General features: G+C 36.1%; 1 protein-coding gene across 1 annotated transcript; it reads right to left on the bottom strand.

The window, feature by feature from the left end:
- Window positions 1–3,781: 3,781 nt before the first annotated feature.
- Window positions 3,782–9,633, bottom strand: LOC149584690 (toll-like receptor 2 type-2). The gene is made up of 4 exons (XM_089863402.1): window positions 8,750–9,633; window positions 8,449–8,625; window positions 6,449–6,657; window positions 3,782–3,992 (listed from the first exon to the last, which is right to left on the bottom strand). Exons 1-4 carry the CDS (start codon window positions 9,020–9,022, stop codon window positions 3,899–3,901), a joined length of 753 nt encoding a protein of 250 aa, XP_089719528.1. The 5' UTR covers window positions 9,023–9,633; the 3' UTR covers window positions 3,782–3,898.
- Between the last annotated feature and the right edge of the window lie 13,888 nt (window positions 9,634–23,521).

The raw sequence follows: 23,521 nt of genomic DNA on the forward strand, positions 1-23,521 counted from the left end.
AAGTTTTAACCTTATTCGACCTTTTCAGTTTTACATCCGCAAAAGACATTCCAACCACCTTAGAAATGGATCTCAGTCCGAGTTCTTTTGCTAGATAACAGTTCACCACCTTAGTTGCTTCAACACCCGTTGCTAGCGACATTAGAATATCGGATAGAATGGAAAAAGGAGGGTGTGTGTCAATCCACTTCTTAAATGTTTCGTAATTCTAGAGTTTCTCAGTTCGACATGCTGCTCGGAAGTTTCAAAACCAACTTGACAATATCTTTCCAAGGCATCGCATACCCTTGTGCAAGCTGGCAAAGTGAGTACCCATCAAGCCAAGGTACTCTCTGTTTTACCACGACCTCTCGTCAGGCCCCCGGATTTTTTAATGGCCCTCATGAGCGCCTGATCAATGGTCATGTCCGACCATATTCCTGATCGTCTAATAGTGAAGTATCCTTTTTCTACGAGTAACTTGAATTCACTTTCAGGCATTTTCTTTTCAAGAGAGACCATGTCTTGAATGTACAAATGAGCACTTTTTGCATAGTTTAAATTTCCTGCCGCATGAAAATATGGTAGCATTTCTTTGATGCAATACAAATGAAGATACCAATCTACAGTTCTCTCGGCTCGAATGTAAAGACATAACAGTTCCGTCTGTCTGTAATATTGCACCCAAAGCTTTCCTGTTGCGTTCTTGTATTCTGCTTTTGTCAATTTTCCTGCCATTATATGCCCAATTATCTGGACACAATCTTCTTTTAGCGCTTGGTCCACTGACGTGTCTCCGTTAAATATATCTTTATTAATTTTTTTAAAACTCTCAAAAGCTGGTTCATTAGCATCACGGCTCTCCTTTAGTAACTCGTAGGCTAAGGCTTCTTGGGTTAAAAAGTGCGCTCTTAGTGACCGTGAAAAAGGTTTCCCTGATATCATATGGACTACAGATGCTTTTGCATAGACTGTTTCCCAGATATATTCTAAGCCCGAACCGGCCATAATATAGCCAATTGATCCAAGAAATGACATAAGAAGGTGAAATCCACCCAGTCTTACAATAATATTTGATAAAATTTCATCCGATTCTGACACTCCAACCATTTCCCGAGATTTCCAGTACAGAGGCTGATCAAATGTGACTAAGCAAATAGATTGCTTATGTTTCTCGCATTCGTTTTTGGCATATAGTAGAGCGGTGAAGATAGTAGTTAAATTGCTGGGATCCAAATTTATAAATAGTAGAACGTCGATCAGGCTCTTATCATACGGCTCAGCTTTCGTCGCTACCTGCATATAACCATTCCAGCTGGGGCTTGGATCCGCGTTGAGGCAATAAGTTGAAATCCACATGGTATCGAGTTCCAGAAAATACTTTATTTTTAACTTTCTGTCATTGATAAGGTAGTTCAAATCTTGAATATCTATATTTTTCACCCAGAAGCACTAGGTTTTTGGTAAACTTTAATCGGTACGTCCCCGCGAGAAAGCACGTCTTGAGTTGTTAAGTCTTTGCGACGCGGAATTCCAACAGATGGTCCCAGTTCTCTATTTTCTGGAGTACTAAATTTGATCCCTCCCATGCTGTGAAATGTGCCATGACCAGTTAAAGTCCTGATGTTGAAGTCTGCATTGTCGAATGAAAACTGTATGAAGGAATCTGGGTGTTCCATTGTGGATGGATGAACTAAAGCACATTCTTCGAACTGGATTACTTCTTTGTAGCTAACTGAAAGGCCCAAGCTATGTAGCATTTCTATTAAAGACCTTGATTCGTATTTTCTGTGAATGTACACTCGAACTGCAGTTAGCAGCTTTGGTACAAACGACCTAGGCCTGCATATCGATATTATACACTCAATTATTGCATGTCGTTGTCTCTTATAAGATCCAGAATCATTTCTCATCTTAGTTACTCGGTCAATGAAAACTTGTAACGCCTCTGGAATGTGTATTTCATCAACATTTATATCTGTATCATAATTGGAATACAAATTTGTATTGTATATTTCAGATCTTATATCTTGTCTAATTATGTCGGCTGCTGCTTCTATAATTCGCTGTTGTTCTTCTCTCTGCGTTTGTTTCTTGTTGCTGTACCAGTTCTCGTGTAGAATTTTTCCAATTGAATCTTTAAAGGAAACGACGTAGGTTGCCCCCTTCATATCAGTCAACGTAATATTATCGCCGTATCTTTCTTTCAGCTTGTTTGTTAAATGTTTGGTGGTGTACATGCATTGGCGAAAATGCCTTAAATGTTTCTTCTAAATCATCCAAGCAATATTGGCATTCGTCATTATTTTCCAAGTAGGAACATAACTTGTAAAAGGCTTCCCCTAGTTCTGGGTTTTCAGGCCGTCTTATATGTCCTGATGATTCTTCATGCAAGAAAAATTTGAGTTTGCATGGTCTATGGTATTTTGCTTCTGCGGCAACAAAATCTGCCACTGAATTTACACGCGCACTAACAATATCCCCAAGTTCATCGTTTCGTTCAAGAGCGCGTTTCTTTATAGCGTCAGCTATCTCTAGGGTTGTCACTTCTGAAACTGGTATGCGATACCGTATTTCCTGTTTTTCTTGCCTTTGACTAAGTAAAATCTTTCCACAAAATGAACAGTTGGTCTTAAAGTCAAATTGTTCGAGAGATGATCGTAGTCTCACAGCATTATCAGTTAACTCATTTCCAGATGTCTCAGTGGAAGTGGATTTTAGAAGAGCCTCAATGCTCGAGGGACGCGTATAATTTTTCCTACAGAAAGTGTGAACTGAATACTTACGATATCTTGTAGTTTTACATGTAATGGATCCTTCCTTTTCAAACTGCATTCGATTAATGTTTTAATCCCCCTTGTCACGATGACAGTATCGCTACTCAAAGGTTCAAAACACAAAACGCACTTATTCGCCTCATTCATCTTAAATTTGAACTAACGTTAGGTTAAGTTAAAGTACTTTTTAAAAAATAGTGATGCTATAAACATAGCTTACTCTATTGGGAAATTGAAACAGAAACTAAAACTGAAAATCCACACTAAAGCTAAAAAAATCGATAACGCTTGAGGCGCCATGCAGTTCCATGAACGGCTACGAGGCTTAAATTACTACGCGCCGAAATGTTCATGGGGTCTCAAACAATTCAATAAATCTCGAGATTAATTTGATCGATTTTAAAACGGAAAAATTAGTATGATTGAGCGTAAACAAATGTAAATAACGATGATTTTAGAAAAAATTAAAATACGTTTAACATTTAAGAATTTTGGAAAGCAAAATATTTTTGAATTTTTTTTCCATGATAAGCGTGAACACCTCTGTAATAATAATGTAAGGGCTACAAAATTGGATCGGTTTGGATTGTAATCGTCATAAGACATCGTTTAAAACAAACTTCATGTAAATCGGTCTTTTAGATCTCGAGATATAGAAACATCCGGTATGGCGGCTATTTTCCAATATGGCGGGGAAAGCCGGCACCGGAAGCTTGGGGACTTTTGGGACGTTAATTAGGACCATAAGCTCTTTGGATTCTTAAATTTTCAGCTTGGTCATATTTAGTTCCTTTTTTTGGCCGAAAAAATGCGTATTTACCCTGCACTATGTGCCCTTTTTAAAAGTCGGAGCTTACAGGACTACCCAAGGGCGGGCATATAATATTAATTTAACATGCCTCACATGTAATTTTTAAAAATCTTACAACTAAAAAGTATTTCAGCTGTTCCCTTTTTCCGGTTTAAGGGCGCGCATGTTCTCACCCCCCCCCCCCTCGGGTGCAAAATTGCTTAATTCGGCCCTGGAAGCCATGAGAGCTGTAGCAACTAGGAATGCCACAGGCTAAGCCTTAGATTACAAATATATGCACATAGATATGAATTTTATTAACTGCGCATAATAAAATACACATATAATTTATTTATTTGATAGCATATCGTAGTCGTTCCCAGAACAATTTTTGGCCCATTTGGTTTAGAGTCCATGGAAGGTAGGTTCGAGTTTTAATGATGTATCTGAAAACATAAATGTAATAAAAAATAATTAAATAATATAATTAAATAATATAATTTGGGGGATTTCTCTATCGGAGAAACTTATTCCTGATATATCTCGTTAAATGAATTCTGGCTTTATGTTGGATTTAGGGATTTCGTTTTGCCTTTAATTTCAACCGAAAAACTTCAATACAAACTTAAGGCCAAGCTTAGTCATTCATCAATTATATTATTCATAGTGTAACCTTCCGAAGTAGTTAAGGGACCTCCTGAGTTTCTACTCCAGGGGTGTAAGGTTACACAGAGGATTAACACCCAGTGCTACCTCTGACCTTTCCCGTACTATATAAGCATCGACTGCTTATCATTGTTAAGTCAGTCTTCTTTCTTCACTACTAAGATGTAGTAGTTCGCTCGAGCGAAGGGCTTTGCCCTATTATTGGACTTCATCGTAATTAGTAATTATTATTTAATTCTTTAGTTGTATAAATACAAGTCGGTATTTAATTATCATTTAGTAATTAATTTAGTTAAATAAAAGTATGATTGAACCTAAGGAACAGTGTAGTTATTCTTAGTTACAGCCAAGGCTTTTATGGCCACGTGCGAATGGGGCGAGTTTAGTAATCTCGCTAGCGTGGTTACATAACTAACGAGCTTGCCAGGACCGACGGGTCCTAGTTTATTGTAACTTTGCTTTGGTTATGCTAAGCCTTAGTGTGATCGTAGTTAGTAGTAATTAATTGTTAGAAGAAAAGTTAGGGTAGTGACGTTGCGGTTCCGCACTGCGGATTGGGCTATCCGTAACAAGCACTAATTGAGTATGCAAGGAGCTCAAACCCTTTCTTTAAGCAACAATTCACTACGATCACGATGTTCAAGTCATGCTCAAGTTCTTTAGAAGCAAGTTTAATTACTTGGCTTATCTCAACGGGACATTCCCTAAGGAGAAGAAACTACAGTCAGCAATCAACGCCTACAGAGGACGATGCTGAGTCAAGTTCTTCAACGAACGGTGGAACCGCGGACCACCCTCCGACGGAGACTTCCTCAACTACATCGTCTGATACGGCAGCTCCAGATCTGACTAAATGGGAGGAAGAAAGACAGGACGAGCCAACCGTTGCTGCAGTTCCTGCTTTCATCAAATTACTTATAACTTTTAAATAATTAACCTAGGATGATAATTAACTGGAATCTTTTAATTATCTGTTATTGTTTAAAGTTTATTATTCTTCTTATTATTATTATGTTATGTTTAAATTAGAAAGATTTAAGTATTTAAATTTTCTGCCGATGAAGTCCAATTTTGTCGTCTGGGGGGATGTAACCTTCCGTAGTAGTTAAGGGACCTCCTGAGTTTCTACTCCAGGGGTGTAAGGTTACACAGAGGATTAACACCCAGTGCTACCTCTGACCTTTCCCGTACTATATAAGCATCGACTGCTTATCATTGTTAAGTCAGTCTTCTTTCTTCACTACTAAGATGTAGTAGTTCGCTCGAGCGAAGGGCTTTGCCCTATTATTGGACTTCATCGTAATTAGTAATTATTATTTAATTCTTTAGTTGTATAAATACAAGTCGGTATTTAATTATCATTTAGTAATTAATTTAGTTAAATAAAAGTATGATTGAACCTAAGGAACAGTGTAGTTATTCTTAGTTATAGCCAAGGCTTTTATGGCCACGTGCGAATGGGGCGAGTTTAGTAATCTCGCTAGCGTGGTTACATAACGTCAATTTATTTGGAAAAATTCACAAGAAAATTAAAAAAAAAAAAAACATTTTCCCAATAAAAGAGGGCAACCGGAAGTCTATTTTATGGGCTTCAAATTTAGGTAACTTTTGAGATCACTAGGAGAAAAACAACTCTTTTTTTGGCTTTATGTAACGCGTCTAACCCGTTACCGTTTACGACATAAAATCATAGCTAAGCATATATTATCTACCATATGGCAAAAGTCTTATTTTCTACTCACTTGCGTTGGAAAAAATATAATAATCTATATGTGAAATAGCCCAGAAATCGATTGGAAACTTTAGTTTTGCGAATTGAAAAGATATAATAGAGCGAGGGGTCCGACATTTATAAGAAATCCCGTACGCTTCTCGCAAAATCGTGAAGTCTTTCACACAAAATCCAGAAATCTTTGAAGAAATCACGATATTACGAAATCAAAGAGGAAATTTCGAAATCTTTGGCGAAATTGGGAAATCAAAGAAGAAATTACGAAATATTTGGCAAAATCGTGAAATCACGAAATGTGGTAAGCTTTTTTGGGAATGTCGGACCCCTCGTATGAGAGGGTCACCACGAGATACTTTTGGTGTTTAACTCAATGGGTCTTTGGCTCTCTATCAAAAGGGATTTCTAAATTAAGGATATCTCTTCACTGGAGGAGCAACTATCTGTAATTTTACTATAATTTGCATTGCCTTTATTTTGTTGATGTTAAAACGAATGAAACATTACCTTAGGTTTTTGGGAAGTAGCTCTTTAGATACAGGTTTCAGTTGGACAACAACGGTTCTTGTGAAATGGCCTTTCACAGATTTTTCAAAAGCAATATCAAGCTCAAAAGAACACAACTCGCTTTCCAAGTAATCTTCCGTTAACACGATTATTATGGAACGGCTTTTTACCATGGACACGGCAATATTTTCCGTTATCAGAAGACCACCCTTCATTGATAAACCAGAAAAATGAATTTTTTGAAAGATATAAGTGTTTAAAATAGCTCTCATTTTATTTGTATTGCCTTCAAGAGAAGATTACTTCCTTTTTGTTTTAGTTTGCGATCTAATCGTTTCATCGGCTTAAATACTAAAATAATATCAGGCTTCTATAACACTGAAATATAATATCAGGCTTCTATAACACTGAAATAAGTGTGTATGGTATACGCGAAAACATGTGGTCACTTTATAATCGCGGATAAATGGTTCACGGGTAGTTGAGCGGTTTTCAAAAGAGCGTTTTGGAATAAAGCGGTTCCTAAAACCGCGTGGAAGCAAAACCGCGATTGCTGTTTCCGCGTTTCTCAATACAGCGCTATTTCCCAAAACAGCGGTTGCTGTTTCCGCCCAAAACTGTGATTGATAGGGAGGGAAATATCTATTATATTAAGTATATAGGACAAAGAACAATATTATGCAAAAAGGAGTAATGTTATATCGGAGGTAAATATAAAATATAATTTTTTGGAAAAGGCATATTATTTTGGGAAGTTAATGAAGATAAACAACAATATTTTGGAAAAGGCGTACTTTCGTACGCTCAAGATATAAACGCTGTAATCAAAATGCGCTAAAACGAGAAATGGCTATAATGGCAAACGCGTTTATGAAAAAGCCGTTTTGGACAATGCTGTTTTGATAACACGCCCAATCGATAACATACCGGATAAATATCCTTTGGAAATTAAAATAACCTATTGCCAGAAGCCTATAATTAAACCTCCTTCGGAGGGAAGCCTCTATCAAGCCATAGACGCCACGTTAAAAATCTGAAACGTCTTGGTTTCGCGCTTCACTAAAGAGAACACTAAAGTGGTTGAGGACTGACAACTAATGAATAGTCTTTGTAGAAAGAAAGTAGTTCGACCTTGCCCAAAAAAAAAGATAAAATAAAATGGCGGTGCACATACGATCAAAATACGAGGAGAGACAATGATAGTCTTTGGAAATCGCCGAATACCAATCTAATATAAGCCTAGTATTCTTTTCAACATTGTTTTTCAGTTTTTGGCACTTTTTCTTGGAATTATTTTTGGAAGTATTCTCTTTCAAATTTAAAAATATTGAACAAAACCTTCTTATTAGACCATAAAGTCCTAAGTTTACTTGGGAGTGTTTGTCTAAAGTAAGCGAGATTTTTACAAATAAATTATGTAAAATTTCTTGCCTTTCATTCCCTATATGCTTTACGAAACTTTCACTTGTAATATCTTTTAAAATTAAATCATAAACAGCTTCAATATCCATTATTGAACTAACCCTGGGCCTGCCATCACTTTATCACAGACTCCACTGTAGCAGACGACAGTTACAATTTCAAAATAGCCGCTGGCGTAGGACTTTTATATCTTATGTAAAGGCGCTATTTTTTCGCCGTCAATAAAATTGTATCGCTGCGTCGATGTCTCTAAGCGCGAAAACAAGACGTTTCACGTTTTTTGCCTAGATAGAGGCTTCTCCTCTTATCCGCTTCTGCTATTGCGTACTTTGGGACCAAACTAATGAGAAAACGCTTTTAAAACCCATCAGATGTGGTCACAATGCCTTCGTAAAATGACGCCCTCCGCCTGACTTATGTTTGCACCCATATGGTGGGGAAGATGCGAAGCAGGGCAGAAGAAATACGCCCTTAGAGGCTTGCGTGAGGTCTGAGCGGGTGATAGTGCACTAACTGTATCATGGGGCCATGATATTGGTAACCTCTAAATTCCCCGAATAAAAATAATCGAAACCAACCTGAAAATCTCTCTGATGCAAACAAAGTCTAATATTTTCAGATTTCTCTCCGTGATACAACTCTTCCATTTTCGGAACCAGTTGGTTATGAACCCAATTGCTGTCTTTTTCGCAATAGCAAACCACAGCGTGGTACGGGTAATCTTCACTTTTATTTGATCTCCGCAATTTGCGAACCTGTGAATGAGGCAACAATCATCTTTTAATTCTCATGATATTCCCTTGGTCTCAACTTAAAATGAATTATAATCTACCCTAGATTATCTCTCTGGGTAATGCAAAAACCGTTTAGGAAACGTACTTCTTTTTGAACACTGTAGATGCAGTAACGTATGTGCCACTTTGCGAAATACCACGTGAGAAAGATTCCGAAAGCCATAAAGACACACACGATGAAGGCGATAATTAATTCCGGCAGAAGCGATCTTTCGAAGCACACATCATCTGATATTGTTACGTTAAATATACTGACGTTGTTTGAACACATTATATAATTGGGATTAAAAAGTAAACTTCGATTCTGATTTAAAAAATCCTGGAAGTCTTTCATTCCACAACTCTGGAAATAAAACATTTAATTGAATGATTATTTTGGGAGAAGGAAATAGCGGAAAGCTCCCGGGAGATATGTTTTTTAAATTTTCATGGAGCACCTGCCCAAAGTTTAACCCATAATTTATTTTCTTCAAGAATACTACATCTAGTAGCACAATTCTCAGGTATTCTCTGAACCCACATCTGAGGAAGTTAATCTTGCTTCCCTATTGATGAATAGACCATTCCATTAAATATTCGCCGTGAAACCAACGCACAGAGGAAGGGCCACCATATTAGGAGAGTTCCCTCGCGTCAAGAGGCAACGCCAGATGGAGCTCACGTTCGCTACAATCGGGAAGCTAGTCTATTCACACTGTCGCTTGTGGTGCTTAAGCCAATGGCAGGAACCAATGCCACCTCTTGCATTGGGTCTAGTTGGTTCCTGCCTTTGGCAAGATAAAATTCGTGTCCAGAAGATTAGCCAGTATGCTAGGGGTGATAATGGAGCCGCCTGTTCCTTTAAGAAACTCCTAGGGCTGTGCGAATACTCGAATTTTCGAATAGTATTCGTTCAATTCGAATCGATTATTCGATTCGACGAATCGAATTTGCCATTTGGAGAAAAACGAGTATTCGAATCACGAAACGATTATTCGAAAAGAAATTCGAATAACCGATTTAAATACGAATGCAGGTCCCTAAACCGAGTAATCGCTTCCAAGGGGCTAAATTCGAATAGAAAACGAGTATTCAATTGGATATGGGAGGGACTGTGGTCACATGACATATAAGAAGCTGTTTTGTTTAAGGAATTTCAACGCGATTGCGCAATTCGCGATGTTTTTTTTCTCTCGCGAATTACACAGTCTAAGGAAAAATTCCATTCTATGGGGAAGTACAATATTTTTAGACTGCTACGTGTATTTAGAAAACGATTAATCCTTTTGAAAAGAATATTCGTCTGATGAAACCGAGTATTAAAATTTTCTGGTACTCTTTTTAAGAACTAGTACTGCTAGGTGTATTTAAAAAAAGATTAATCGCTTTGAAACGAATATTCGTTTGGTAAAACCGATTAATCGGAAAAGAACGAGTACTCGAACATGATTTTTTGATAAACGAGTAATATTCGTTTGAACGAGTACTCGAACATGATTTTTTGATAAACGAGTAATATTCGTTTGAACGAGTACTCGATTCGGATTTCGAATAGCAGATTTACTATTCGATTCGATTTGAAAAACCACTATTCGCACAGCCCTACCCTCTAAGAAAAAAGGTTCTACTTTGCCGAGAAAAGGGTTCTTAACGCTTGTCCCCTATTTTAAACCCTTTTTTGATCTACAAAGAACTCTTTGATATGAGTTCTCTATAAAGCCCTAAGGAGTTCATCTACGATCCGAGCTGGGGTTTTTCTTTTAACCAAGTTAGTTTCTTTTGGAACCGTATTAGGTTCCTCCCTGAATCATGTGGCGTGTGCATCAGAACCTTGTTCAGTTGTAATCGGAACCATGTGTAGTTTGACTGAGAACCGTGTTGAGTTCAACTCTGAACCCTGCTTCGTACGGCTAAGAATTGTATTGCGTTAAACCCAGAACCCGGTTTAGTTCGACACAGAACCCTGTTTAGTTATAATCCGAACGCTGTGTAGTTCGACTCTGAACCCTGTCGAGTTTGCCTCTGAACCCTGTTTAGTTATAATCAGAACGCTGTGTAGTTCGACTCTGAACCCTATCGAGTTTGACTCTGAACCCTGTCGAGTTAGCCTAAGAACCGTGTTGCAGTCAACCCAGAACCCGTGTAGCTCGACTCTTGACTCCGGTTTAGTTCAAATCTGAACCTGATTTATTTTGACTCAGAACCCTCGTTTGTTTCAAATCCGTTGGAAATATATTATAGGGAGAGGGCAAACCCATTCTTGCCACGTCATAGGCTTATATCTCTTACCTCGATTCCATCCCCCTAACGAGGGAATTTCAGCATCGCGCCTGCAAACGCTCCCGTAAGTAGAGGTATAAAATGACGTCGGATGTTCTTTCACTCCCTGACAATTGCCCTCTCCCTATAGCATATGACCACCTAAGAGGTTCTTATTTTAACAGTGTTAGGTTACAATCAGGACAATGATATTCAATTTCTCTCTCATGGTGACTCTTTCAAAACACTTCATGAAGTATAAGTTTACACTATATATAAATGTAGTAAAGCTGAATTAAAGAGTAAACACCAAATTTGAAATATTAATATAAAATAATTTCTTGGAATATTGAATTGAAACAGAGCTTTATAGCTAAAAAACTACTAAAGGAATCGTAATGCCGAAACATATTTAACATATTTTCATTTAATATTCAGCAATAAGAAAATGTTATGATTTTGTAAGAGATCAATTCATCCTACTCGCTTTATATTAACCTTGTGTTTCTATTCATATGCAATCTTCATTACTCGTTCTATATAAACTTTCACTTGTGCCGTTCCAAAGAAAAGAAGATTATCTTAAATAATTAAGTAAATATAACTGATATTAATTTTTTTAATCGTCAGTATTTTACCTTAATTCTAGTTAAGCCGTTTTAAGAAACATTATTCTTAAAATGAATTTAAACATAGCTATTGTTGACGTTTGACTTCTAGCGTATAGCGTTTTCACAATTTTTGGAAATTTAGGGTATATAGAGCGATTCATTCACAAATGATAAAAATGAGAGCAATTGCGTAAGCATTTGGTGGAAGCCCTTCCATTGGGAGGCTAAACGTTTCTCGTAACCGTAGCCGATCGCGCGTACAACGATGATAATGTAGTAGAAGCCAATGTTCCAGATTGGCGTGTATGTGGTATACACAGTAGACCAATGGTGTTGTCAGAAGCCAATAAGTACAGATTTGCGTGTATGTGGTATATACCATACGAAAGACAAGTGTGGAGATAGCGTAATGAAGGAAAATTTTTCTAATATCTGTTAACTGCGAACGCGGTCCGGAAATTGCGAACACGGTTGCTCTGATTTGCCAACTGCGAACGCGGTGATAGACAGACACACACACACCCAGACACGTCCAGTGTTATACCTCTTCGTGACGTCATCGTCACTCGGAGAGGTAAAAACCTGTGTTAAGGGAAAATTCAAGTAATTTTATGAATTCCTCTAATTTGAAGACATTCCAGCATATTGAACTCTCCGAGAATTATTTCCCAATGACTTAAAAATCAAAATAAATATGAGTTCCTTCAAATATTTAGTATAAGGTAGTCCGAAGAATTACAAATTAATTTTGATTATTAAAATCTTTGGGATATTTTTAGAATGTTTCACTATGCAGGTAGAATTAATAGATGATTTCTCTCTTCACCCTTCACGATCTAAGTTCATATCGAAAAACTTTAAACTTAAAAACACACCATATGAGGAAAAAAGTGTTAAGTAAAGCCCAAAGGTGTTTATTCCCACCATTGTAACAGTTTTATGTTAAACAACAATGCGATTCGGAATTGATTCGGTTAAAAACGGTTGTGTAATCGTGTCCAATGCGTTGGCAACGGTTGTGCAAGCTCGTGTAAACGCGGCTTATATTTCCGTTTAAAAACATTTCAATAAGGGTCAATTAACACCGTGCCGTTTTTCTAAGCACCCATTGATTGACCACCTTCCAACTGAAACAAAAACACCCTGCAGATTAAAGCACACCTGGAAGAGTTAATAAAACCTAAAGGTTTTTCTAAGTACCAGTGAATCGCCATTTCCTTTAAAAAATACCTAAAAAGAGTCAACTAGCACGTTCTTACGGAGAAAGTACCATCCCAGTTACAAAACACTCTAAAAAACACCCATGAAACACCTTTTTTTCAAACAGTGTTCTTTCACGAACCTTTAAGGATCTTTCAAGAACCCGTACTTTTTTCATGAACCCTCAAGGATATATCAAGAACCGAAATGTTCTTTCACGAACCCTCACGGATCTATCGAGAACCTGAATGTTCTTTCACGAACCCTCACGGATCTATCGAGAACCTGAATGTTCTTTCACGAACCCTCACGGATCTATCGAGAACCTGAATGTTCTTTCACGAACCGTGAAGGCTCTCGCAAGAACCCAAATGTTCTTTCAAGAACCCGAATGTTCTTTCAAGGACCTTCAAGGATCTTTCAAGAACCCGAATGTTCTTTCAAGGACCTTCAAGGATCTATTAGAACCCCACACGTTATTTCAAGAACCCTTTTAATTAGATACGATCTGCTAAGAACCTTCCTGTTCTACTGTGAACCTTCATCCACGTCTGGGAACCTGTAGCGTTCCAACTAGAACGTAAGAGTTCTATTGAAAACCTTCGAAGAACCCCTTTTTTTTACAGTGTAACACAACAGTAATGGTAGAAGGATTAGTTATATAGAAAAAACACGTCTAAAGGGTTCGTGTCAACCTCGCTCCCTCTATGAGTGCGCGATATATAAATAGGTGATTAGTCATAGGTGTCATCAAACCTTGAACGAATATCGGTGGATGTCTCGCGAATTCCCATCGTGCTACTAAAAAAACAAGGTGGGTAAATTTAAATTTTGCCGTCTTTAGTATTCAGTTGTGTTAACGTAATGCATGCTTAAAAAGTGTTACTATTAGCAGAAGGGGATAATAGAAGAAGGATCCTCTTAATACTTCAGTTATGTAACGTCCTACTCCCCAGGCTCACCCTTTTAGTTTGCTTTTCCGCTTAACAAACTTCAGATGGGCATCGCACCGTAAGGTGAATTCTTTAACTGTCGTCTTGACGTGGGACAAAAATCCACAAACTGACATATAATTAAAGTGTTATAGAGTAATGATGAGGGGAATATTTATCGCGTATGTGATACGGTTTAGTAACCTTGCCTCAAATACAAAATGATGTTGGGAAGAATGACGATACGCTTACCCCGCTTTGTAGTACACTTCTCTCGAAGCTATATATATATGCTTATATACTTATAGCTACTAATAGTAGTACGATCATGTGCCAACGAACAGGAGTGTAAGGAGGTTCAAGATAAGGTAAAAAATTTTATCACTCGCCTCGCAATCAAAATAGTTCTGTGACAAATCCAATTCGATGGCTTTTTGAAAATCTCGCAACATCGCGGGTGAAACGTATTTAATTTCATTGCTGCTAAATGCCAACGACACAGAGATGTTTAAGCCTTCTCTATCATTAGGAAGTATTTCGTTTTCCCATGCCGTTATTTGGTTGTTGTTCAATTTAAGCAGTTTGATGGACTTTAACGATTGAAACATTTGATTTGGTATCTGCTGGAAAGAAAATTTGCAATTATTTGCGTCAAAAATATTTGGAAAATCAAGTTACTTACCTTCAAAATATTGTTCGACATTATTAAATATTTTAAAGATACTAAGTGAGTAAACGGGTAGAAGTTTTGGAGAAAAACGATTTTGTTCCAACTGAGGTACAAGCTCTTCAAACTACTGAGTCCTCGAAATGTGTCGTTACTTAAATAGGAAATATTGTTCTGTGTAAGAATTAGGGTTTCCAGTGACTTCTGTTTCAAAAACGCCAATTCTTCGATGTAATTAACACGACTGTTAGCTATTTCCAAATGTCGAAGTTCCGTGACGTTTTTCAGAAGGTCGCGACTAATTTTATTTTGGAGGTTACCATTCAGAGTAAGTACACTCAAAGTTGGATTCATCTTTAAATTCTTTTCACTTAGACTTAGGCCCCTGCAAATTTAAATCCGATTTAGAAAGATGACTGTTGGGAGTCTATAACATACATTGGTCTTTCTATAATTGGGGTAATTTTTGAGAACCACAATTTCAAAACCATCAACAAATTTATAAGATATGTTCCGTAAATGTGTCACTGGTTATATACTCAGAGCTTTTCATGAAATTATGTAGGTGAAACTTCGTAGGTTCTCGTAAAGCGACGCATGGTGAGGTGCTATCAAAGACTTAGTACAGACGAAATAAGAAGATGGACTGCAAAACCGAGTGAAGTCAATTATTGCGTCGTTCTTGAACTAGCTCTCAGTAAGTCTCTAGCATTACGAAGTATAGTTAGTGTCATACTTAACGAACATACCTTATAAACTTATGACGAATGCAAATACTACAACTATTTTATTAATAACGTTTCTTATTGAAAGACCAAAAGTACAGATCTTACGACAATCCATTTTCCCTGTTCCCGCTTAAATAAAGACGCTGTAGATTTATTGGCCCTTCTTGAAAATCATCCAAATTCAGAATTATATTATCGTTCATATTTAGTTCCACAAGTCCATCAAGATTACGAAACACATTCATGTTTACGTACTTAATTTTGCATTGGCGGAGCAGCAAAACAGTTAGAGACTTAATGGCGGGGAATAAAACATCACGTAGAGACACAAATTCATTTCCACTGCAAAATAATTGTTTTTCCAAGTTGTTATTTAGACTGCCAGTGGAAGTGATTGTTTCAGCATAATTTACTTAGGGACAGTAACTCTGGTGCTTCAGATGGCCAATTTATTTTTAATTGGACCATCTGAAATTAGCACCAACTCCGTTTCCATAAATAATATTCGTTATTCTTCTGATTAACTATGGTTTTTTGTTGCACCACACCTCAAATGGCGTACAAAGCTAGGTACTCAACTGTCCGAAAATAACGACCGTCAACTTTAGCGCTGCGTCAAAAAAAGTACTTTTAAGCTAGATTCCCACTCGATGGAAAACACGATGGAAACCCGGCCGAAAGGGGTTCGATCGAAAACTCTTTTCACCGACCCCGACGAAATTACCATTCGGTCGGACGTAAGTTGTCTTCTATTTTTTCGTCCGTTTTCGGTGTTACGCCGGGGTCTCAGCCAATGAAATTATCTCACTGACAACATCATACATTTCAAGAGCGCACGCGTACGCGAGATAGATTTATAGCCGCCATTTTTGAAAGCTATTAAAAGTAATGGTTGACCAAGGCTTAACAGAAACATACCACCAAGAAAGAAAAGTTAAAGTTTAATTAATGGAAGTAAAAAGAGATTAGATGTTAATATGGAAGACTTTAATGAGGAGGTTAGATAATATCCCTTTTTGTACAACCTAAGCATCAAGGGGTACAAGGTGCGAAATAGGTGGCGTGGAAACCACTCCCATCTGTCACGTGTCCCAAAAATATCTACCGCCAAACTCAAAATTCCGTCGTAGTGTGAACGGTCTACCGCGGGACGCCGGCGTAAGTTCAAATTTATACCTTAGCCTGCGTGATTTCCGTCGGTTTTTTTCGGTCGAGTGGAAATCTAGCTTAACACCAATTCTGTCCGACCGAAAACTAGAGCTCGGCATTTTCGATCAATTATCCACAAATTGGTGGATAACCGATTATTTATAAACAAAGTTGTGGATTATAATACGATTTAACATGTAAGTTCTGTGGATAATTTTCGGGTATGGATAAAGATAAAATAAAGTACATAATTGATCGAAAATGCCGAGCTCTACCGAAAACTAATTCGGTCGCCTTTTGCGGTATATGTTTTACCGCAGAGGAATTTTCGCAGTGTTTCCGTCGTGTTTTCGTTCAAGTGGGAACTAAGCTTAAGTAGTCATTTTCCTAAAAAAAAATTATGAAAAAATATGGTTCTTACCTCAAGTCTATTGTCTGAATTTTCGTCGACATTAATGGCTCCAATGAATAGACAGGAAGTGTGGTTTTTTCAAGTTGTATTACGTTCACTTTGAGTTTTCTCAAATCTGTGTTTTTCAATGACACGCTGATGTTGAATAGAGTTTGTTCGTTGATCGGGTTTAGCCCAATATCCAATATTCTCAAATTATTCAAATTCGAAAAAGCTTTACGATTGACATTTTTTATACCGCAATTAGAAAGGGACACTTTGAAAAGGGTAGTGGTGGATTCATCAAAAAAGTTTTCCTCAAGTACTGTCAAATTCTAAAAGAGAATAAGGTAAGATTTGTTAAAAGGGTAATATGAAATGTTTTCATTTTCAGTGCACCGCTAAACGATGAAACAATCGAAGCCTCCGAAATGATCAAGGCCCGTGCCTATCGCTAAGAGAGAATATTTTTTAACTAATTTAGTTCGCCGTGTTATGTCGCTTGGTGGTGCTTTTAGTACCGTTAAATAAAAATAAGTTCAACCTCACGAACCCGTTGACTGCTACAATATTAGGGCAAGGCATAGACGTAGAGCGGTGAAACCGAGGTCGCGGATAGTAAGAAAATGTTTTAAAAAATTTCCGAAGACCTTTATTAAACAATCATGCCAAAGAAGTAAAGGATAAAAACGCTAACGTTAAAAAAATGAAAAGCTAGGAAGGAGTTAAAAAAGTCCTCTTACGGTATAATAAAACTGTGAATTAGCAACTTCAAGAAGTTTTGTTTTACTAAAAAAACCAAGAATGTTAAAATCTCATAATTAATTTTATGGTCCACACAATCTTACCCAAAAATAAATAAAAAGTAAATAGCCCTCTAAAAACTACGTTAATTAAAGGGTGAAACCTTTCTCTCTCATAAAATTTTTATAATTGGCCCCTAAAATATCAACGATAATTTATGGAAGACCCCTGTCACAACATTAAAAAAAGAGCCATCTAGTACAAATATAGCGTAAAAATATTTCCACCATGATTCTGGATATTTCCCCACATAAAAATGGACACGCACGGGCCTAGATCATTTCGGAGGATCCGAAACAATGAAATTTGCAATGATTAGAATAGACATTTTAAGAGGGTTAAGAGGAACACCCGGTATGGAACCATGTGCTTTAAGAAAGGCTTCAAGGTTACCAGTCTACCAAAGGCATTTCGTTTTAATGTCATATCTAACGTTTTTGGATTCCCCAACCGGATGTGCCGTCTCATGAAAACAAGTTGGTCAACACCGAAAACTATTCTACCCCCAACCTTTGATAAGATCTATTATAGCCTTTAATCATGAATTTATTCGTTTACATGTGCATAGTGTCCCCTCATATCACCCAATCTCATTTGTCCCAATCAGAAGAATTTAACCCAAATCATGTATTCCTGATTCACCCAAATGTATTTCTCCCAATTCCCGTTTGCCACAAAAGGCGGTAACACAGGAATTTGGCACGAATAACATACCCGTTTTATTAATTCGTATTTTCCATTAAAAAAACAATATTTTAAAATTATTATATAAGAGACTGTTGATCAGTGTAATTTATTAAATATGGAAGTCGAATGGCTGAAAAAGTCGAAAGGAAAATATGCCCCCGTAATTCTGAGTTAGGGTTAGGTAGGTTAGGTTTGGTTAAGTTAGGTTAGTAATATTTTATAAATCATTTAACTATGGTACGACTTTTCCAAAATATTGATGCTTAGGTTCATTGACTTCCCAAATAATATGCCTTTTCCAAAACATTACTGTTATGTTAGGTTAGGTTTGGTTAGTAATATTTTATAAATCATTAAACTATGGTACGCCTTTTCCAAAATATTGACGTTTTGCTTCATTTACTTCTCAAATAATATGCCTTTTATGTTAGGTTAGGTTAGTAATATTTTATAAATCATTTAACAATGTTACGTCTTTTTCAAAATATTGATGTTTAGCTTCATTGACTTTTCAAATAATATGCATTTTCCAATTCATTACTGTTATGTTAGGTTAGGTTTGGTTTGGGTTGGTTAGGAGGACGTCTCTTCCTCTTTGGAGCGGTTATACACTTCAAGTAAGTGTATCCCTTATGGAATGAAAAAATAAATAAATAAAACCATCAAATTCTGCTCTATTTGAGTCTTTTTGGGTATGCAATTGGAATAGGAGAACTGGGAATTGGGTTAAATGAGGTTTGGGTAAATGGGAATTGGGTTAAATGAGGTTTGAGTAAATGGGAATTGGGTGTTTTAAATTATGTGAAATGGGGGGTATCCATGTGAATTGACTAGCTTAATTACGTATTCAGAGATGGGAGGGGCTTAGTATGCGTGACGTACAAGAATAATGAGCTGTTTGTTTTTAAAGCTAAAGCTATTGTCACGCGAAAGACTAATTTTGCATGTAAATTGATCAACTACCGCATTAATTGTACCTCCAACAGCAGAGGTACCAGTATCATCAATTCCCACGATTTTAAATGTTGGTAGTTTCTTTTCAAACGCCTCACTTTTTTTATGGCCAAGGGATGTTTTCAGTTTCAGATTAGGATAAACATTGCACGCACTTAATATAGTTTCATTTAAAAAATGACCTTCTTGACATCGTCTTGAGATATTTATTCCCTTATCGGCGATCATTTTTAATATTCAACTGACGCAGTTCAGTAAAGCTGAGCGTAAAGTGTATCCCTCATACAATTGCGTTAAACTGGTCGTCTTCTGTTGTTCAAACTTCCAGGTGTCTTTATTTTGATTGGCTACTGCGATAACGTTAAACGCGTATGTAATAGAAAGGCGCCTCCCATCCCTAAATAACATGATAGAAAGGCTAATGCATGGAGGTATTCGATCGAATACCGAACCGAATAATTTGATTCGATTCGTAATTCGATAAGCTCATTTTCACTATTCGATACGAATATCGAATACCGTACTGACTATTCGATTAAAGTTTGACTACCATAAAACTCGGTCCTTGGCACTAGAGAGACCCACCTTACTTTAACAAATATCATCCCAATTTTATTTGTCTCCCATCAAACACTACCAGCAAGCCCCTAGAAATACTTGTCCACCAATGAGGAGAGGGACTCTGAAATTTAGGAACTTTTAAATGTTTTTCTCCTTGCCTTGTATTAACTATTCACGAGTAGTTAAGCCTAGTATTTTCGAGTATTAATCGGTTAGAAAAATATTTACCAAGGCCTAACTCTTCGGTATTCGATTTGGAACAAACAATTCGATAAGGAAAAATTTTTGGTATTCGGTCACCTGTTCGATATCCAAAAAGTGGTATTCGCGCACGCCTACTAATGAAACATATATTCAGGATAATAAATATAATGTATCTTCTATATTTCTTCTGATTTACTAATAAAGCATTTAATCATTTCTAGCCTTCCGCCTTTGATAGTGGCTGATTCGAAAATTCTCAATTACCTTGTATTTAGTGCACGATTCGTGAAGCTTCTGTAACTTCGAAAATGTACCTATTTCATTAGTTAGTAATAATCCACAGGAACAAAAACTCGTTGCTAGAAAAACTGCCATAGAAATGAACACGTATTAAACGAGCATTCGTAACATTGCAATCGAATCTAGTACCTAATATTATGTTTGTGAAGATGAACCACCGAAAGACGCACCGTTCTATCCTATGTAATTGGTAGACACCATCGAAATTAAACATCATTTTAGCCTCTAAAATCACTCAGAGCGACGATGCTTCTACGTCGTCTTCATTTAGAAATATAATTGCATAATAAAATTATTTCAATCGACTTCCTCAATCCCACGAAAACGGATAAGGAAGTTCTAAATGTTTGTTTGAAAGCGAAGTACGTCTACATTACTCTCTTCCACCGAAACACCTCTGCAGAAATATGGGTTATATGCTTTTCAAAATATCGGTCACCATGTATAATGACAAAAGCGCTAGATAGGCTAAATACTAGCTCCCAGCATGTGTAATTTGACGTTTCTACAATTTTTTAAGGTAAGAAGAAAAAAATGCAACATAAAAAAGATATCAATATCTCCCGGTTAGTTATAGAACAAAATGCTATGATGTTTGACGTAAGCTTCATTTAAAGCCTAATCATGAAGTCTAACCAGATTAAATAGACCTTTTATGGATTTTGGCCGACATTTTCCAATATTGCGGAATTTTCACCAATGGCATAGTGTCAGAGACTAAATCACACGAATGAGCGCTAAAAATGAAAAATGTCAGAAAGCTTCACCTTTGTTAAATTTTGATCAGGGTTCCCTCTAATTTTGGTTTAAATTTACTGTACTATTATATGTTGAAATCTTCTAGCTTTCAAAATTGTACTCTTTTTTGTCGGCGCACCTGCAATGTCAGGCATTATAAACGGTGCTTCTAAATGGAGATCGGAACAGAACACTACATGCTCTAAGGTTCAATTTCAGTCGAAAATGTTCAAAATAATTGTTTAATGGGCTCCATTTTGTACTTAGGAAATGTTCTATGTATGGACGGCTCCCAGAAGGTGAAGCAATTTTAAACGCTTCAGTTTCTGTTATATAAAACATGAGCAACCTGATTATCGCCTGATGTATTGGTAAAACGTAGGAATTTAAACTAATTTTAGTTCCGTCTATTGCTATCAATGTGAAGAGAAATTCGTAATATTTTTGAATATAAAGAATTTAGTTTTAGTGAAAAGTGCTGTACAATACACAACCTTGACCCATAAAACTTATCAGTCTTAATAAAATTTTGTAACTGAAATCCTCATGAAAAGTAGCAAGTGTTATTTTTTTATTATATATAAGAGATAAAATACTAGACTTTATTTTAAGCGTGGGAAGCAGATAAGCTTGACTATGGATATTTAAAGGCGAGTTCATCAAATGGGTTTAATCATTTTATAATTCTCAAGGGAACGGGTAAGTCTAAACACACGTTTAATGTATGTCCGAGTTGCGGTACCAATAGGTGCAGTATAGAAATAAGATTTTCCCCACTCCACTCTTTTTATGGAAACTATGTTGACTATTAATACAAATTTTTATATTACAATTTTCAATATTTTGCAAAATATTTTGTACATCGATTTTTAAGATTTTGCAAAATATTTTTCAAATTCAATTTTTGAGATTTTTGTAAAAATATTTTTACTATACTATTTTTGAGATTTTTGTAAAAATATTTTTACTATACTATTTTTGAGATTTTTGTAAAAATATTTTTACTATACAATTTTTGAGATTTTTGTAAAAATATTTTTACTATACAATTTTTGAGATATTCGTAAAAATATTTTTATAATACAATTTTTGAGATTTTTGTTAAAATATATTTTTTCTAAATACATTAAACCGTATGCTACACTTTAGATCAAATTAAACATCCAGGTTTCTGATGCTACTCTCACATGCGCCAAAAACGCGATGTACAAATTTGAGATAGTTCTTAAGTTAATACTTAATAGAATCAAGAAGTTATATCTAGTATCTCTGAGATACTGATGTAACTTCTTGATAGAATTCACTGTTATCGAATCTTTGGAATGCTTGCTATTAAAATGTAGACCGATTAGAATGTCTCGGTATGCTAATTCAGTAGAACTTTTCCAGTTTGCCAGCGATAACTTTCATTTCTGCACTATTGAGGTCGACTTACGATACTGTCTTAGCTAATCATGGTTTTTTATTATTATTTTATACAGCAGTGACATCAATTAGAAATGGGATTCAAACTTGTGAACTTGTTTGTTGCTTGCGCATTATTCACCCTTCTGCTGACTGGAGCTGAAAGTGCCAAAAGTGGAGAAGGTATAGACACTGATAAAACAGACTTATTTTATGCTGTCTCTTACACTATATCGATTATAATAACATTCTTGCGTGGGGTTAAACGTGTCAGATAGTATATTATTTCTAATTGCGAAGAATTAAATACATCGGCTAGAGGGTGGAGAGAAGTCGATGGCTGATTTATAATATAAGAGCATGCAGGGTTAATATTAAATCTATCCCTGATTAGAGTAGATCAAGGCAGTGTAAAGGGAAATAAAGTGATTCTTATAGATTTTTCCAAAAAATTTAAAACATATGTATAATAAAACATCCAGGAAATGCCTATACGAATAATTTTAATATTCAAATTAAGTTGGATTTTCCATACATAATTATGTCTTATTAGTAGTAGAATAATCGATAAAAAATCACCATTTTTCATTCACTACTTTTATTGTAATGAGCATAGTATACTTATTTAACTCTAACTGGTAAATACAGTTTTGATATGCTGCGACACTTTGTTAGCAGATATAGACTTAGCTGAAATTAATTCGAAAAAAGTCTTGGACAGATACTTTAATAAATCAGTTTTTAAATGAGATATAAATGAACTGCATTAGCAAGTTTAAACTTCACTTTTTGATCATTCTTAGTTTATAAGCCTTTTTATTTTCCTCGAAGCTGGTTCCTGGGCCCAAAAATCTCTATAAATCAAATATGAAAACGTGTTTTTTCTCAATTATTGCCAATTCTAACGTATAACTTTACTTTGTTACAGAATGCGCTGTTGATAGTGATTGCGAATGCTTTGTCGCAAATCTAGAAGGAGGCTTTTCCAATGTGCAAGGATTGTGCCACGACGAGTATTATTCCAAACGTTGCATTTGTCCTATAGACTGAGCCGAAATTTAATAGAAGATACTTCAAAAAATATCAATTTTTATAATGATATCTAAATAAACTACATTATAACAATTTTAAATTCGATTACATTATTGAATAATGTTTTTTTTAAAAACCCTTCACCTTTCCTAGATCTTTCGAAAATAAAATACATCAGAATAAATACCGAAGCTTTGGAATAAAAAACCAAACGAAATTCTTTCCCGTCAATTAGCTTGTAGCTGGTTATCCACTAT

This window comes from Phalangium opilio, unplaced genomic scaffold, assembly GCF_054372755.1.
Source record: "Phalangium opilio isolate 3A_F unplaced genomic scaffold, DU_Popi_V2 ptg001170l_1, whole genome shotgun sequence".
Classification (NCBI taxonomy): domain Eukaryota; kingdom Metazoa; phylum Arthropoda; class Arachnida; order Opiliones; family Phalangiidae; genus Phalangium; species Phalangium opilio.